Source organism: Rhododendron vialii, chromosome 5a (genome assembly GCF_030253575.1).
Source record: "Rhododendron vialii isolate Sample 1 chromosome 5a, ASM3025357v1".
In the NCBI taxonomy this organism is placed as follows: domain Eukaryota; kingdom Viridiplantae; phylum Streptophyta; class Magnoliopsida; order Ericales; family Ericaceae; genus Rhododendron; species Rhododendron vialii.
In genome coordinates, this window is record NC_080561.1 from 5,137,596 (window position 1) to 5,156,243 (window position 18,648).

The 18,648-nt window shown below is 38.9% G+C and overlaps 4 protein-coding genes across 4 annotated transcripts; all 4 read left to right on the forward strand.

The window, feature by feature from the left end:
- The first annotated feature begins 3,071 nt into the window (after window positions 1–3,071).
- Window positions 3,072–4,696, forward strand: LOC131325492 (putative RING-H2 finger protein ATL12). The gene has a single exon (XM_058357788.1). The coding sequence runs from the start codon at window positions 3,185–3,187 to the stop codon at window positions 4,418–4,420; it is 1,236 nt and encodes a 411-aa protein (XP_058213771.1). The 5' UTR covers window positions 3,072–3,184; the 3' UTR covers window positions 4,421–4,696.
- A 1,396-nt stretch (window positions 4,697–6,092) lies between these two features.
- On the forward strand, window positions 6,093–7,705 carry LOC131325493 (putative RING-H2 finger protein ATL12). Its single transcript, XM_058357789.1, has one exon. It carries the CDS (start codon window positions 6,181–6,183, stop codon window positions 7,432–7,434), a length of 1,254 nt encoding a protein of 417 aa, XP_058213772.1. The 5' UTR covers window positions 6,093–6,180; the 3' UTR covers window positions 7,435–7,705.
- Window positions 7,706–11,415: 3,710 nt separating this feature from the next.
- LOC131325494 (E3 ubiquitin-protein ligase ATL42-like) lies at window positions 11,416–13,115 on the forward strand. Its single transcript, XM_058357790.1, has one exon. The coding sequence runs from the start codon at window positions 11,707–11,709 to the stop codon at window positions 12,895–12,897; it is 1,191 nt and encodes a 396-aa protein (XP_058213773.1). The 5' UTR covers window positions 11,416–11,706; the 3' UTR covers window positions 12,898–13,115.
- A 2,567-nt stretch (window positions 13,116–15,682) lies between these two features.
- LOC131325496 (putative RING-H2 finger protein ATL12) lies at window positions 15,683–17,261 on the forward strand. The gene has a single exon (XM_058357791.1). It carries the CDS (start codon window positions 15,969–15,971, stop codon window positions 17,166–17,168), a length of 1,200 nt encoding a protein of 399 aa, XP_058213774.1. The 5' UTR covers window positions 15,683–15,968; the 3' UTR covers window positions 17,169–17,261.
- The last annotated feature ends 1,387 nt before the right edge of the window (window positions 17,262–18,648 follow it).

Here is an 18,648-nt window from a genome sequence, read left to right on the forward strand (position 1 = left end):
CATCCGTACCTGATTCCAATTCACTACCAAACTCAACTTTGGCCTTGTATTGCTTGCAAGCAACATCCACATTATAGTTTTTGTTTTAATAGGTTTTAACAAGTCCATGCTAATCCAACTTCCATAATTAACCAATTCCAATTTGGTCCCTTTTGCTATAGAAATTGATATTAAAAGCTTGGCATTGCGTAAAACTGATGAGAACGAACGAGAGCAACCTAGCTTTACAGTCGCTTAATCTCCTTTGTCTATTAAGATTCTGGATGATGAAGAAGAATCTCTCTCTCTCTGGATTTTTTTTTTTTTTTTTATAGAAAATAGTTATATAGTCTAGTCACCTCTGTTTAATTGGCTTGTTACCGTCCTAGCAATAAAATCAATAATGTCTCGATCAAAAGGCAAATTAAACAGAAGGAATGAACATATTTGTATAAAATACAAACAGTTCCATCAAAACGGCAGACATCATCACAGAGACGGAAGCAGGATTTCAATATGATGCGGGAGAATTACTTCTTTTAAAAAACATGTACGATACAAAAGGTGATATTAATTCAGTCAATTAAATTACAAAAATGATGCCCGAAAGATTTTGTTTTTGGTCAACTTGTATGGATTGTAAACGAGCTGAATCTAGGCCTCCTGGTTATTGTCTCTAATTGAGATAGTTAATCCTACTTGGTTGTATGTTTATATCGTATTGATGAAATCTCTTACCATTTTGGCCACACAAAAAAAAGGAGCCGAATATTAAAATATATGTTCAGATTCGTTCGTTAAGTTTTTACGTGAACACGAACTCGAGCCGAACTAAATGAAAATTTGACGAACCGAGCCCGACCTGAGCTTGCCTAGGTTTGAGTCGAACTCGAGCTTATTTACGAGTCTTAAACAGCCAATAATATCATATATTTATGCTCTCACATAGATCCAAAAATGCTAATAAAATTTTACTATGTACATACATTCATACATATGTAAAACGATAAAAAGTATACATAAATAAGTTTTTAGTAATTGTAAATGTTTACACTTGTACTAGTTCTAAAATTTTGAATATGTACATATAAAAAATTGTCATACAAATCCCATGATATACATATATTCCAAGTTCATGAGTCTAATCGAGCCGAACACTGCTAGGTTCATGTTCGGCTCATTTAGGAAATGAGCCCAAAATTGAGGCTCGGGTTCAGTTCATTTAGTAGACGAATTGAATTCAAATACCTTCACCGAGTCGAGTTTCGAACAGTTCACAAACGGCTTAGTTCATTTATAGCCCTATGAAACTATATAATTTTATACCCCTCCATTTCTAAGTGCCAGTCCCCTTTTTCGTTTTGGGATATTCCAAAAAATTTGTCCCCTTGGAAAATCAAGAATCTTAAATTGGTTATTTTCGAAGGAAATTTCTAAAATCAGCACAATAGGCTGACAATAATGAGTGTGTGAATATGTATTAAAAGGTGTAAAAAAATACACAAGAATATATGTTTTTCTTGTCTTCTTATGTGCTTATACTGGACTGACAATAGAAAGACCGATCTGCAAAAGCTATCCTCATAAATATCTATAATTGTCTTTCAAATGATTATCCTCATAAATATCTATCCTCATAAAAGCTATCCTCATAAATATCTTAGAATAATGTGGAATAACACATTGAGATTGAAATTAAATTGTAACGATAACATGTCCAATTAAAAAGCAAGAATCCACGAAATTGACTAACAATTAGGAAAATATGGAGTAATTTTTTACAAAAAAATATCAGAGTAATTAAAAAAAAAAAATGAAACTTTGGTAGGACGGTTGCCTCTGTATCCAACCCCCTTGGTTCATCTTGGAGAAACAAAAAAAATTTAAAACTTAGGTTAGACATTCCGCCGGCATGTCCATCCACCTCTTGGTCTATTCTCAGACATCATAGACCCCAATTCCTTTTCTTTCTTTGTTTTCTTTTTTCTTAATATTCCAATTACATGGGCAATAGAAAAAAATAAATCGATTTTATGATCATCGACCCAACTTGATGATAGCGAAAGCTACCTAGGTTAGAGAGAGAGAGCCAAAGCTACCTAGACTGCATTCTTTTAAATTTATAAGTTTGGAATTTATTTCGGTATATTTTACTTTTCGCAACTTTTTGTTTAGCTTTTTGACACAATTTTAGGGGTTAATCGTTCGTATCGATGAGACGAATTGAAAAAGTATAAAAATATGGGCCGACGTTAAAAAAAATTCAAATAAGACAACACTTAAAATCCAAAAGACAACTGTTGTATAATTTTTTCGTCTTTAGTGAGCTTTTTTTGCTTTTGGTCATAATTTTATACTTTTTATACTCCTCTCGTCGAGACCAATGATTATTCCAAAAAAAAAAAAAATCACCCGAATCTAACAAAAATTCAGAAAAGACGAATAAAAGACACAAAATAAATAAATAAGTTAAGTTCAGAAGAATCAGCCAAGAGCTGCCAATGATGCCGGCTAAGAAAGGGTGGATCTTCACTTAGTAATGCTCATTCCCATTCTTGTTTAAGCTTCATTTTGTCAAGCATGACGAGTAAGTTGATTGCTCATCGATAACCGAATGATCAAACTACGTTGTTCTTGCAAATTTAACCGGCAAATATGATGCGTGGCTTGGGACTTAATAGTTCACTCCCTTTTGAAATTTCAAGTTAGAAAACTCAACTCTTATATATGGGGTTCGGTCCATAGGGAATGTTCTGACCGTGAATGGTGATTAGATTGAATTCCCAGAGATTAATCACGATGTGCGTAAAGTCGTCTGGACACCCAAAGTTATCAAAAAAATTCCTATCCTATGCTAGTCTTACAACAAAATCCAACAACATCCTTACACGTCAGCACTGGAGCCCACAACATCCTTACACGACAGCACTGAAGCCCACAAATGGAGGGCTCTAATTTTGTCGTGTAAGGACATTGTAACTATGTTGTAGGATTTTATTGTAAACGTAACCTTTCCCGTCACAAGAATACAGGCAGGAACAACCTTAGAAGAAACGAAGGATAGTCAATGCATAAGAAAGCAATAACATCAAACAAAAATCCCCTCTCCCATATATAAATCTTCCAAAACCCTTTCTCTCACATCATTATTCACACTTTCAGTTGGAAACAAATTCCCAATTGATTCCAACGCTCAAATTTTCCCATGAATCAATTGATTTTCCTCTTTTCACTTCTCCTTCCTATTTTTTGCTATGTTGAAGCACAATCATCCTCGGACCAGGACAACCCGCTCTTGCAACCTTCGGCCAACAATTTCGAACCGAGCGTCGCGGTAGTAATCATAATCGTGGCCATAACACTTTTACTGACCATAATCGCGGCTATGTACGCGAAATTCTGCTACAGAGTTGGTTCAGTTCACGGCAATCAACATTTTCCAGACGGGTTGATTAGACCCAGTCCGCGATCTTCGGGGATCGATAAGATAGTGATCGAATCGCTTCCGTTTTTCAAGTTCTCTGCCCTTAAAGGGTTGAGGGGAGGGCTGGAATGCGCGGTCTGTCTTTCCAAATTCGAAGAAATTGAAGTTCTTCGGTTGTTGCCAAAGTGCAAGCACGCGTTTCACATCAATTGCGTCGATCGGTGGCTTGAGAACCACTCCAGCTGCCCTCTCTGCAGGCAGAGAATCAGCGTCGAGGATTTAACGTACACGAATAGCATGAGGTTTTTGTCGAGCCAGTCGGAGGGGAGGATGGACTCGAACGTGGAGCTGTTTGTTCAGAGGGAGGACAGTCGTCGGCACGGGTCTATGAGATTTGGCATTGGAAGCAGTTTTCGGAAGTTCGAAAAGGGTGTTGTGAAGGAAGATGAATTCCCAATCCAAGAAGACAGCGATGGCGTTGGCGAAAACGATAAGAGCTTGCATAAGTTCAATCACAAGATAATTATGTCCAATGCTGTGTTGAAGAGCAGGTGGAGCAATCTTAGCTCCTCTGACCTTCTGTTCTTGAGTTCAGAAATGCTTGGTGATGTCTCAAGCAACAGATTTTCGCCTTTGGACTCGAACAAACAAGGAAACCCGACGTCACAGGCGACCGAAGAGGGTGGAATCTTGAAGAGTAAGGACGAGATGGGGACGAAAAGCCAGGATGATTCATACCCACTATCAAGTGGTGCTAATACTTTGAATCCGACGAGGAATTTGCATCCAAACGAGAAGAGATCGATATCGGAGATAGTAGCTCATTCAAGATTCGACGAATTCAATAGGAGGACTAATAATAGTTTCAGGGAATCCTCTGTTCCTGAAAATGCTGTCCCGGAGGAAAGATTGAAGAGGCTTTGGTTGCCGATTGCGCGAAAAACAGTTCAATGGTATGCTAATAGAGATAAAAAGTCTCGACGGTTGAATTACACAAGACAATCACTGAATGTGTGACTTCAACTATTAGCATCTCAAAATTTTTGATTTATAGATGTTTTGGAGGTAGAAAAACTTTGATCATTAGGAGAGATTTCTTGTTTAGGTAGTGTTACTGTGTTCAACAAGAACATACATATACGCCTGTTTGGATTATGACCGGCCAGGGTTTCTCATGAACCCTCATGAAATGCAATTTTCAATATTTCTTTTGGTTGAAAATTTATCGGGCCTGATTTATTTTGCTTTTTGAAAGTTTCTTTCACGAAGCTGTAATATCAAACATTGATTGCATTATTTCGATTCGGAAAGTTTCTTTCATGAAGCTGCAATTGTGCAAGAGTCCGTTGCCTAGTTTTAGACTTCCCTCGTTTGACAGCGTTATTCATCGATTATTAGCAGGGGGCCTAATTCAAGCGGGACAAAACCCGGTATGAACTAGGCCGACACAAAAATTGATAACACATGGGTGAGAGTCCAAGCTCAGACCAAAGACTTCTTGAATTATTAGGTGAGTACTGTTGCATCATCCAGTTGGGGTTAATGAGACCTGGATGCTTACAGAAGGGGTAACATGAGGGGTGGCGTTCTTCCTGAATTCCTTCTTTGAAACCACTTGTCCTGATCTGGCCTGAACTCCATCTTCAAACCTAGTCCCTTCAAGGAAAGGAAAGGAACGGTCACCACCAGTGCCTAACTGGGCCGGTGAAGACTGAAAAGGCATTTCGATGGTTACGTAAGTCGTTGATCAAGAAGGTAAAATTGAGCTCTTAATTAGGTAGGTGAAAGTGGCATACCTCTAAGGGTTTGGATAATTTACCTTATATAGGACTCCTTGACTTAATCTCCAAGTTACCTCCTTTACATGCAGATTCTTTAACACGACCCGTGCGATTAGGTTCGGACCACGCACCCGGCCGGGCGGTGTGACCAAAAGTTGCCGGCTTAATGTCCACAGTTCGACCGGCCAAGTTCTTTAGTATGTTCGTGATGTCACAATCTCTCGCACGAGACGGATAAATAAGAGGGATTTGACGACGTCGCCACTTATCTTTTAGAACTGATGACATACACTGTATATTGTAAACAGAAAAATAAAAAATAAAAAACACTTGTCACCACGTATTTGGGCTTGTACAACAAGAAAAATTCCTATTAGTGACTTTTTGAGAGAGAGAGAGAGAGAGAGAGAGAGAGTCACAAGAATACTGAATACTGGCAGGAAAAACCTTAGAATATTAAACTAACCGAGATCAAATTTCGTCCGCTGGCGGCATAAATTATGGATTTTCCACCACCATTGTTTTGGGCCCCATGGTGCGTTAATTGGCAATCTGAACCGTTCATCTTGTAGGGCTCTTCAAAAAATTAGCTTCACCGGACATTAATAGGCGTATCAAAATTTAAATTTTGGTTTATAAAATGGATGGTCATAGACCGTTTAACTTGACAGAATCAGACATCTTTAGGATTATAAAGTTGATTTTTTGAGTGAATATACTACACTATAGGCCCTACAAGATGAACGACTCAGATTAGAACTATAACTGTAAACACACGGTGGGACTAACAATGGGCGGCAGTGGAAAATCCACCGTTTCCGTCACCTGTCGAAAGAATTTAATAACAAACCAATTTGTAGAAGGCACATATAAAGACACTCAATACACAACAAACCAATATTGTCAAAACTATTTAGCCCTCTTCTATACACAATCTCTCCCAAAAACCCTTTCTCTCACATCTTCATCCAAGTGGAACAAAATTCCAAATTCCCAATGAATCAACTGATTCTCCCCTTTTCACTTCTCCTCTCTTTTTTCTGCTATGTTGAAGCACAATTACCCGCAGACGAGTACGACTCACCTTCACAAAATTTCCAACCGAGCATCGCAGCAGTGCTCGCGGTCCTGATTATAATGTTTTTCCTAACCATAGTTTTATCCATGTACACAGTATGCTGCCACGGTACCAGGGCCGCCCGCAACAATCGACGAACTCCCGAGGTGTTAGAGAGTTCGATTCCACGATCTTCTGGGGTCGACAGAATAGTGATCGAATCGCTTCCTTTCTTCAAGTTCTCTGCCCTCAGAGGGCTAAGGGGAGGGCTGGAATGCGCGGTCTGTCTCTCCAAATTCGAAGACGTTGAAGTTCTCCGGTTGTTGCCAAAGTGCAAACACGCGTTTCACATCAATTGTGTCGATCAGTGGCTTGAAAGCCACTCCAGTTGTCCTCTTTGTAGGCAGAGAATCAGCGTTGAGGATTTAACGGGCTCAAATAGTTCGAGGGTTTTGTCGAGCCAGTCGGAGGTGAGGGAGGACTCGAACGTGGAGCTATTTGTTCAGAGGGAGGATAGCCGTCGACACGGGTCTTCAAGATTTAGCATTGGAAGCAGTTTTAGGAAATTCGAAAAGGGTGTTGTTGTAAAGGAAGACGTGTTGCCAATCCGCAAAGCTTGCGAAGGTCTTGAGGAAAATGACAAGTTTCTGCATAAACTCAACCACAAGATTATTATGTCTGATTCTGTGTTCAAGAGCAGGTGGAGCAATCTTAGTTCCTCTGACCTTCTCTTCTTGAGTTCAGAAATGCTTGGCGATGTCTCAAGCAATAGGTTTCCTCTTTTGGATTCAAACACCCAAGAAAACTCTACCACATGGGCGACTAACGAGGGTGAAATCGCGAAGATTAAGGATGGCACGGGGATGAAAATGGATTTCGAAACCAAGGTTGGCGAATTAAACCAGAACGATTCATACCTGTTATCGAGTGGTGGTAATTCTTTGAATCCATCGAGGAATTTGCATCCGAACGAGAAGAGATCGATGTCGGATATCGTTGTTCATTCAAGATTCAAGGAAATGGATACGAGGAATAACAGCGTCAGGGAATCCTCTGTCCCGGAAAATGCTGCCAAGGAGGAAAGATTGAAGAGGCTTTGGTTGCCGATTGCGCGAAAAACAGTTCAATGGTATGCTAGTAGAGATAAAAAGTATCGACATTCAAATTACACAAGACAATCATTGGATGTGTAGCTTCAATTTTCCGCCTCTCGAAATTTGCGTTTGTTGATGATTTGGAGGTTGAAATTCTTTTCATTCTTTCGAAGAAATGTTTTGCTTAGGTAGGGTGGTCACCCGGGTCCATGAACAAAAATTTGACTTTACAATTATGCCGGCTAAGGAAGCGTGGATCTTTACTGAGTCAGGCTCATGCCCATTCTTTATTGTTTGCACCTTGCGAGGGAAGAGAGAGATTTGCCTTCAATATGTAATTCATTCCGTTAATAGTCACAGTTTGTTTTGTAGAGTTCGACAATCGTATCATTTGTTGCGATAATTGATAAAACATTAACAACCCAATGATCGAAGTACATTATTCCTTTAAAAATGACCGGAAAACAGTGTCCTGAGAATAAACTTTCGGTATATATTTGATTCGGTCATGTGGTTACTGATATACGAGTCAACATGGAGTACATATTTCAAATAAGCAATTACCACAAGTAGTCTGACGGATTTAAATGGCAGGTGACTAATTTCATAATGGTATAAAAGCTTAAGTGTCTAATTAAAAATTATTTATGATTGAGGTGTTGATGAGACAAATGAAAGTTTAGAGTTTATTTTGAAATTTTCTCTTATAAATACATCAAACTCGTTGAGCTCTATGAATAAAACTGTTCATATAATATTTTGGGTTCAAGATGAAGCCCATTTTCGCGTCGATTGCCCGTTGAAACTTAAAACATTCTTCAAAAACTCACACCCTTGACAATCTATGCAGAATCGGATTTTGCTCAATATTTTCCCCATCAAAGGAAAATAATTTTTTTTTTTACTAAGAATAGGAAGTACAACAAATTAAAAAGATCATTAGCAAAATGCCATCAACGCTTAACAGGCATATCAAACCTAATTGGAGAAAGATAGAATTTGGATAATGGTTTACTTGGATTACTAGTGTCTTGGGTTAGTGCTATATGTTTCGGTAGCTTTGGTTTCTTACGGTTTACTTCAACCAAAATAAAAATCAAACCGAATTTAATTTTAAATAAAATCCAACGCTGAACCGGACCAATAACTCGAAAAAACCAAACCAGATTAATTTTCTTGGTCGATTCGATTTCATCGGTATTTATTAAAGAGAATGACGAGAAAAACTTGAATGTCACCAACATATCTCTTGTACAATGTTAAAAATACTGGCCCAAGCCTCAACAAAACAAAGAAGCAATTTGAACTTCCGAAGAACAACAAACATAAGGAGGATTAGAAGGTGTTCCACTTTTTAAAAAGTTAACTTTTTTTCAAACGGAGGTAATTTCAAACTCAAATATAATGAAAATGAAAAATATTTTTTCAATTTTTTTTGCACCGTTTAAAAGATCTTAATGAGATCTATCAAACAAGATCCATATTGGTAGGAAAATTATTTGTGTAAACACATAATTTTTGAGCTTGAAATTGCCTTCTTTTTCAAAAAGTTCTTTTTTTACAAAACCGAAATTACCATATGGGGACGAGATCTTCTTGAAATGGTGCAAGTGTTCTGCGCCTAGATTCGATCTGAGTCATTCGTGTTATCGGGGTTCAGATTTGGATCAGTCGGTTCGGGCTTCGCTCCTGGCTCCTTCCTTACAGCTCTGTGCGTCCTCCGCTCAACCTGCAAGAAAGTTACTAAGACTGGTGGCAGCCAATTGACCCTCTTACGATCAAGTCAGATCTAGGGAGAAGAAGATAGGCCTCCGTTAAGGAGAAACGGCGTCCTCCCTAACGACTGTTTGGCCGTGACGGGAAGAGCGTCGACGGCCTCGGGAAAGAGATAGGCCTCAGGAAGAATACAGACCTCGAGAAGAACATGAACAGTACAATGAACAATGTTATTTCATGCTTCAGACGATCAAATCGGCGTTTTCCACCAACTTTCGGGATCCTGATCGTGAGAGGATTCTGGTTCCTTCCTCTGTTTACTCCACGCCTCCGCCGCTGGACCTGCAACAAGTCACTAGGGTTGTGGAAGCCCAGTGGCCCTCCGACGATCAAGTTAGATGTAAGGAGAGAGGTTTAGGTCTAAAGTTAGGGTAGAACGACATACCTCTTTAGGTTAGAGTCCCTTTGTATTTATAGATCTTGGTTTGCTTGGCCTCCAAGCTAGTGCGTGAAGGTCACGCTTGGGTAACCGCCTCGGATGACGTCATCGATGATGCACCGAATAAGGTGGTTACGGAGCACATGGCCAGGTCAGCCATTTGTGAGGATTATTCTCGATGCTGTGTCTCATCAGGGCTTGCTTGGGAGCCCTTGGTGGGGTCAGTACGGAGCTCTCGGTGGTTTGTCTTCGGGGTTGGTACGGAACCCTTGGGTGCCGTCGGTAATATGTCTCGGGGGTCGGTACGGAGCCTTCGGTGGTATGTCTTCGGGATCGGAATGGAGCTCCATTTATTCGGGCCACTACACGTGCCAAGATGAACGGTCCGATCGACTGCTCTACACTCGTTCGATAGGGAGCTGCTCAGCAGTATCCCTGAGTCTATCAAGTGAGTACTCATCTAATACGTACGTGATTTTCGAAACCACCAGTGAGAAAACGAGCCATGATCATGGTTTTTCTTTTTTCCTTCAAATAATTCAGTATCCAGCCAAGTAGTTTGATTAATCAAGTATCCAGCCAAGCATTTTTATCTTATAGCTAGCTATTCACACAGAGTTACAACTTATGTTAAAAGGTGTTGCAACCTTTCAAACAAAACCTCCCTCGATATAAAAAGAAAACTTAAAAAAAAAAACAAATGAAAACCCATTAGTTATTTTGAAATTCACTAAACAACTACCGTGGTGGTGTTGGAAATCCGGTCTTCATTATGATGAAAGTGATGGCGTCGTCTCTTCAAATTTGGAATTGTAGAAGCATTCGAGTCACGTTAGGAAAACGCTTTCCTAAAGACAGTATTTGCCCCCACCAAAAGGTGTGTATCGGGTTACAGCAAATCCGTCTTCAAGATAAATCGAATCTGAACTCTAGGTTCTTTCTGTTTGCGTTTGCACAAACGATGACAGACAGAATATCCGCTAAGCAAATGTAAAACCAAGAACTAATACTCTGTTTCCATTGCTAGGAGGAGAATGTGTAGAGAGAAAGAGAGCAATTCTATATGGAATTTTCGGTCCCTTGAGTGACTTTACAAATGGCCTATTTATAGACTTATAAACACCCTTATGTGAAAGGTTGTGTCTCTAGCAAACAACCATAAGAAATGGTCATGTCTATTCAAGACTATTAATGGAAAGAACATGCCTATTAGTAGGCACCCTTTAAACAAGCAATTAGGAAGAGTCATGTCTCTTGGAGGCACCCCATGATTCACATCCCTTCCTAACAATCACATCTTTTCAAATGAACACACCCCAATTTAATGGGTGTTACAACCATTTACATAAAGTCACAACTCATGCGAAAAAGTGTAGCAACCATTCACAAAATTCTCATTTAGTACCTTTCCGAAAACTCCAAACTAAAATTCAATTTATTTTGAAAAACTCCAACAGGTGGTTCTTCTGCAACATCCAAGATTTAGACGTGAGTCACATCTAAAGCTAATCCTGACCACATGAGTTCCTAGCAAGGAGCTCGTATGAGAATTGGTTTGACTCGCATCTAATCAACTCTCATAATGTTTGGATATAAATACTTTCTGGTTTCCTCCCATTCCCTTTTACCAGGGCCTGAAACACACCGTGTATGTCATTTGTGGCTCCGGTTCCGGGCTCCGGTTGAGATCGAGAACAGAGCGTCCCGAAAATTGAACTTAAAACTTTAGGAATGACCAAACTCCTGAGTCCCAGGCCAACACTATCTCTGGATTAAACTCATCACCATGTGTATTGTGCCATAAAATACTTGGTCCGGGAAAATATCCCATGAGTATTGTTGCTACGCACTTCATATTCATTCAACTTCTCCCATTTTTTGCAAGATGCTGATACCACAGAGAGAGAGAGAGAGAGAGAGAGAGAGAGAGAGAGAGAGAGAGAGAGAGAGAGTCAATAGAATACTGGCAAGATCAACTTTAAAAGAAACTAAGGATACCCAATTGGGAAGGCACATATGACATATTACAATTTCAACATTCAACACATAACAAACCAATTAATAGTATCAAGCAATAGTTGCCCCTCTTCTGTATCATCTCCCAAATCCTTTCTCTGTCATCTTTATTCACACCATCCAGGTGCAAACAAATCCCCAACTCCCCCTCCCCCCTCTCCAAAAAAATTAAAAAATAAATTCCAATCCTCAAATTTCTCATGAATCGATTGATTCTCCTCTTTTCACTTATCCATTCTATTTTCTGCTGTGTTGAAGCACAATCTTCCTCAGCCGGCAATTTTGAAAGCGTCGGAGCAGTATTTGCTTTCTTTTTTATACTATTCATACTTCTGGCTACATACATCAAATTCTGGCACAGAACAAGGGTAGTTCACGACAATCAGCAAACCGTTGATGGGTCAATAAGACCGAATCCACGCTCTTCGGGGATCGATAAGATAGTGATCAAATCGCTTCCGTTTTTCAAGTTCTCTGCCCTTAAAGGGTTAAGGGGAGGGCTGGAATGCGCGGTTTGTCTGTCCAAATTCGAAGACATTGAAGTTCTCCGGTTATTGCCAAAGTGCAAGCACGCATTTCACATCAATTGCGTCGATCAGTGGCTGGAAAACCACTCCAGTTGTCCTCTTTGCAGGCAGAGAATCAGCATCGAGGATTTAACGTACTCGAATAGTTTGAGGTTTTTATCGAGCCAGTCGGAGGTGAGAGAGGGCTCGAACGTGGAGCTGTTTGTTCAGAGGGAGGATAGTCGTCGACACGGCTCATCCAGATTTAGCATTGGAAACAGTTTTAGGATATTCGAGAAGGGCGTTGTAAACGATGACGAGTTGCCAATCCGAGAAGATAGCGATGTTGTTGATGAAAATGACAAGTTTTTGCACAAGTTCAATCACAAGATCGTTATGTCCGATGCCATTCAAAGAAAAATGTCTGATGCTGTTCTGAAGGGCAGGTGGAGCAATCTTAGTTCCTCTGACCTTCTGTTCTTGAATTCAGAAATGCTTGACGATGTCTCGAGCAATAGGTTTTCTCCTTTGAATTCACACACGCAAGAAAGCTTGACTACGCAGACGACTGAAGAAGGTGGAATCTCGAAGATTAAGGACAAGATGGGGAGCGAAAGGGAATTCGAAACAAAGTTTGGCAAATTAAGCCGGAACGATTCACACCCATTATCTAGTGGTGCTATTACTTCCAATCCAACGAGGAATTTGCAACCGAATGAGAAGAGATCGATGTCAGAGATAGCTGTTCGTTCAAGATTCGAGGAATTCGATACGCGGAGCAATAGTGTTAAGGAATCCTCTGTTCCTAAAACTGCTTACCAAGGAGGAAAGATTGAAGAGGCTTTGGCTGCCTATCGCACGAAAAACGGTTCAATCGTACGGTAATAGAGATAGAAAGTATCGACAGTCCAATTACACAAGACAATCATTGAATGTGTAACTTCAGCTATTTGCCTCTCAATGTTTGTGTTTTCCTGATGTTTTGGAGGTTGAAGTCCATCGATCATTCAAAGAAATGTCTTGTTTTTGTAGTTTTGTGTTTTCCTCATGTTCGTGTCAGAATTTTTTCAAGCTTAATCCAACCTGTTTGGTTTTTTGTGTTATAGTGTCATGCCAGATTCGTGTTCAGTGTCACATTCATGTATCGTGTTTCGTGTTCTGATGTCGTGTCAGAAATTTCCACCCCTATGCATATATACATGTTTAGAAGCAAAGACTGCTTATTTGTTTTGGATGGGGTTCCAGGCATTAGTGTTAGGCTTTTCTTCTTCTTCTTTTTTTTGTTGTCTTCTTGTCAACTTTGTTTTTTTATTTATTTTTTTATAAAAATGGGAGGTGAGAAAGCAGATTAGGTTCTTGCGAGCTCTAGAAAGATAAGGGTTTTGGTCTCTTCGAGACTATCTCAATGCGGAGCTTTTTTTGTTGTATTTTTAAGGGGTTTTATATGATCTTAATGATATGAAAACCTTTTTTTGCCAATAAAAAAACAAAAAACAAAAAAAATACTTATTTAGCGTGACAACCCAGCACATTGACCTTACAATAGCAAAATGATATACAAAAAAGCCAGTCAAGAGTGGAAAAAAAAAAAAAAACATGTGAAAGATATGAATTATCGACATAATACGTCACCCGTGATGTCTTGGTTGGGGTGAAAGATATCGATCTAATTTTTTCTCGCAAGTCGCAAGATATCAATGAGCTCTTCTTAATTGTATAAAAAAAATGTTCGGACCTTTTTGATAAAAGCGGATTGTTTTTAAGTTCTTGTTTCATGGACCAGACAATGTTTTTGGGACGATGAGAGTATCGTACTTGTTGACCGACGATGAGAGTATCGTACTTGTTGACCAAAAGAATCAGGAAAAGATAACATTAGGGTCACGGCCAATGGGTGTTACTGGGTAACGGGTTACTAAGATTGCTGAGATCATGTGTTACTATTATATGTTTCGGTTCATCGCGGTTTCTTGCGATTTACTTCAACTTAAATAAAAAAAATTCATAATCCTAATTTTTTAGGAAAAGTTTCTTTGACGAAGCTATAATATCAAACGTTGATTGGATTATTTCGATTTGGGACAGGTGTTCTTGCATAGTTATAGACATGATACATTCCTCGTTTGACAGGGAATATTTAAATATACATCCTCTTTATTCATGCTATGTAAGAATTCATTCCGCCCTTTTTTCATATTTATGATTTCATTCTTTTAGTTTGTGAATTACCTTTTTTACCATTTTCACTATGATATGCATATACTATGTTATATTATTTTTCCAATTTAGTTGGATTGGATTGAATTGATTTCCCAATTTAGTGGGATTAGTTTGGATTATTTTCCTAATTCAATGGGATTTGGTAAATTTCAATATAATTGATTACTTATTTTTTATCATGGAACTTATTTGAGGAATTGATATTTTTAGAAATATAACATGATAAGTTGACCACATTTTTGTATTTTTTCTTCATTCTTCGAGTTGGCCAACGGAACATGGCTAAATTACCATAAAAAATATATAACATAACATCCTCAAACCGTTACATGGTTAAATTATCATGACATTACATGATTAATTACGTATAATTACATCCTAAAATTCTCGGCCTATATAGACAAGAATTTTGGGATGCAAATTACTTATGATTTCATCCTAAAATTCTCGGCCTATATAGACAAAAATTTTGGGATGTAAATTACTTATAATTTCATCCTAAAACACTTATAATTTCATCCTAAAATTCTCGGCCTATATAGACAAGAATTTTGGGATGAAAATTACTTAGGATTTCATCCTAAAATTCTCAGTCTATATGGACAAGAATTTTGAGATGTAAATTACTTATAATTTCATCCTAAAAAATTTAGCCTATATAGACAAGAATTTTGGGATGTAAACATAATTATTTGCACATCTCAAACTATCCTTATATGAATTGGTCCGCGCAGCGGCCTAACAGATTTCGCCGGACTAGTTTCATAGTAAAGGGTCAAAATAATTAACCATGAAATAGTTTCATGGTAAATGGTTCAAATAATTGACCATGAAATGATAGAAACATACAGACATATTTCATGGTAAATGTTACAAATAATTTACCATGAAATTGAAAAGTTTGTATTACATATATGATTTAAAATATATAAATATATACAATTAACAATACTCAAAGGGCAATATCGGTATTAAAAGTATGAGAATGATGAAATCATAAGTTGCTGAAAAGGACAGGATGAATTCATAAGTGAAGAGGACAATAATGATGAATTTTTAAATCTCCCAGTTATTAATGGATAATCAAATGACCCCGGCTTCTCTGCAGTCCAACTGTAGAGAGCCCATGTAGTTATATCACAGCTGTTCATCTTTGCATTCAACGATTCAAATTTTAAAAAACGGGAATTTTTTTTTTAAAATCTCGACCATTCAAAACACCATCCGAAGGTTGTGAACACTCCAACCGCACCTCTGCAGTACAAACGTGGACTGCAGATAAGCCTTGTGCATCAAATGAATACTACTCTAGTTAGCAATTTGCAGAACTACTACGTACCCATGAAAAAAAGCAAGACGTACGTGATTGTTTTTTTCTAAATAATTTGGTCTCAAGGCCAATGGTTTATTAAATCGAAGACTAATCCCACGGCTATCAGCAGGGGGCTCATCAAATCCGGACAAAATCCCATATGAACTGGATCACTAATGTTTTGTAGCCATTTCGTATACATTGCCATTTTCTTCCAGATGCTGATTTCTGTGTGTCAGCGGGCTGTCTCTCTCTGTGTGTGAGAGAGGGAGAGAAACTGTGTGAGAGAGGGAGAGAAACAGAGTGTGTGCAGTGGCAGAGCTAGGATTAAGAATTCCGGGGCTGAGTTTAGAACGGAAAAATTTTCAACGTCAAACACCTGTCTATTCCTACTCAACGTCCAAAGCCCTTCTCAAACTTCCCAATGAATCACTTGATTCTCCTCTTTCCACTTCTCCTTTCTGTTTTCTGCTATGTTGAAGCACAACCATCCGCAGGCCAGAACGGCGCCAATTTCGATCCAAGCTTTGCAGCGGTAATCGTATTCTTGATTTTCATGATTATACTGTCCGTACTTCTAGCTATATACACAAGATTCTGGTACAGAGCCCGCGCAGTTCGCAACAACCAACGAATTCCAGACGGGTTAGCTAGACCGGGTCCACGATCTTCGGGGATCGATAAGACAGTGATTGAATCGCTCCCGTTTTTCAAGTTCTCTGCCCTTAGAGGGTTAAGGGGAGGGCTGGAATGCGCGGTTTGTCTCTCCAAATTCGAAGACATTGAAGTTCTTCGGTTATTGCCAAAGTGCAAGCACGCGTTTCACATCAATTGCGTTGACCAGTGGCTAGAAAGCCACTCCACTTGTCCTCTTTGCAGGCAGAGAATCAGCGTCGAGGATTTAACCTACTCGAACAGTTTGAGGTTTTCATCGAGCCGGTCAGAGGTGAGGGAGGACTCGAACGTGGAGCTGTTTGTTCAGAGGGAGGATAGTCGTCGACACGGGTCTTCGAGATTTAGCATCGGAAGCAGTTTTAGGAAACTCGAAAAGGGTGTTGAAAAGGAAGGCGAGTTCTCAATCCAAGAAGATGGCGATGGCGTGGACGAAAACGACAAGTTTTTGAATAAGTTCAATCACAAGATCATTATGTCCGATGCTGTGCTGAAGAGCAGGTGGAGCAATCTTAGTTCCTCCGACCTTCTGTTCTTGAATTCAGAAATGCTTGGTGATGTCTCAAGCAATAGGTTTTCCCCTTTGGATTCAAACACACACGAAAGCTCGACTACGCAGGCGACTGAAGAGGGTGGAATCTCGAAGATTAACGAGGAGACGGAGAGGAACGATTCACACCCATTACCAAGTGGTGCTAATACTTCGGATCCAACGAGGAAATTGCGCCCGAATGAGAAAAGGTCGATGTCTGAGATAGCCGTTCATTCAAGATTCAAGGACGTGAATACGAGGAGTAATAGTGTTAGGGAGTCCTCTGTTCCTGAGAATGCTACCAGAGAGGAAAGATTGAAGAGGCTTTGGTTGCCGATTGCGCGAAATACAATTCAATGGTACAATAGGGATAAAAAGTCTCAACAGACTAATTACACGAGACAATCGTTGAATGTGTAACTTCAACTAGTATTAGCCTCTCAATGTTCGTGTTTTATTGATGTTTTGGAGGTTGAAGTTCTTCGATCATTCAAAGAAATGTCTTCTTCTTTTTTTTTTTTTTGTAGTGTTCAATAGGAATTGATATACCTTGGTTTGGATAATTTCCAGGATTTCATATACGTTTGTTTGGATAAAACGCTATTTTCAGTTATTAACGACGTCTTAACGCATATATGCTTGTTGAGAAACAAACACTCCTTATTGAGTGTGAACACATAAAATAGCATGAAAAAACTTCTAATTTATTGTGACAATCCAGCACATGGACCTTACGATAGCAAAACAATAGAGAAAAAAGACTCATCAAGAGCAGAAAACATAAAAAAAAAATGTGAAAGACAGTATGAATGTTCAACAGAATGCGTCACGCGTGATGTTTGAGTTGGGGTGAAAGATATTGCTTTAAATTTTTCCCGCAATTTGCTAGATATCAATGAGCTTTTTTGGAATTTTTTGATAAAAGTCAATAATTTTTATGTTCTCGTTTTACGGACCAAACAATCTTTTTGAGACGATGAGAGTATCATACTTGACTAAAAAAATCTGGAAAAGATAGCATTAGGGTCACGGCCAATGGATGTGTTAGTTAATTTACTGGGTAGAGGGTTACTAGGATTACTGGGTTCATGTGATGTGTTACTATTATACGTATCGGTTCGTTTCGAACCGAAGCAAACCATAACTCTGGAAAACCAAACCAAACCAAACTAAATTCTTCGGCCAGTTTTATTTCGATCCTTATTTTTAATGGACAGTTATAGACTTCCCTCGTTTGACAGAATTATTTGTAGATCATCAAGTGAATATAATAGTCTAGTTAGCAATTTGCGAAACCACCAATGAAAAAACAAGACATGATTGTTTTTTTCTCTTAATAATTCGGTCTCTAGCGCAATGGCTCGATTTAATCGAAGACCAATTCCAAGGCTAATACCAGAGGGCCTAATTAAAGCAGGACAAAATTCCGTATGAACTGAGCCCACATAGAGATTAATAGAATGTAGGCGACGATCGAAGCACGGATCTCCTCTGTTATTAGGTGACGAGTATTGCGTCAACTAGTTGGGGCTAATGGGACGTGATTTTGTTCCAAGAACAAATAAGAAAAAGTTCCTATGCACGAGTGGTTAGGTATTTCTTTTTCTTTTTTTTCTTGACAGTTAAGGGTGTCTAGACAAACTTGCACGCACCTTAACTAATCTCTTCTCCCGTCCAGTCAAAGGCACGTCATTCACGTCGGGATAGAAAATTCAAAACAACTTAATTTCTTGTGGTTTTCTAGAGAGAGAGAGAGACTGACAACGGTGCAATTCGGTTCAGTTATTGGCAAAACAAAAATCGAAACCGAAACATATACCTGAAACCAAAATCATAACCAAAATAGGCGACTTTCATTTTATCTAAACCGTATCTAAAACCATGGTTACCTGTTACGTAT

Bases quoted from the DNA above. Each gene is read 5' to 3' on its own strand.
- LOC131325492 (XM_058357788.1), top strand. From the start codon at position 3,185: ATGAATCAATTGATTTTCCTCTTTTCACTTCTCCTTCCTATTTTTTGC.
- LOC131325493 (XM_058357789.1), top strand. From the start codon at position 6,181: ATGAATCAACTGATTCTCCCCTTTTCACTTCTCCTCTCTTTTTTCTGC.
- LOC131325494 (XM_058357790.1), top strand. From the start codon at position 11,707: ATGAATCGATTGATTCTCCTCTTTTCACTTATCCATTCTATTTTCTGC.
- LOC131325496 (XM_058357791.1), top strand. From the start codon at position 15,969: ATGAATCACTTGATTCTCCTCTTTCCACTTCTCCTTTCTGTTTTCTGC.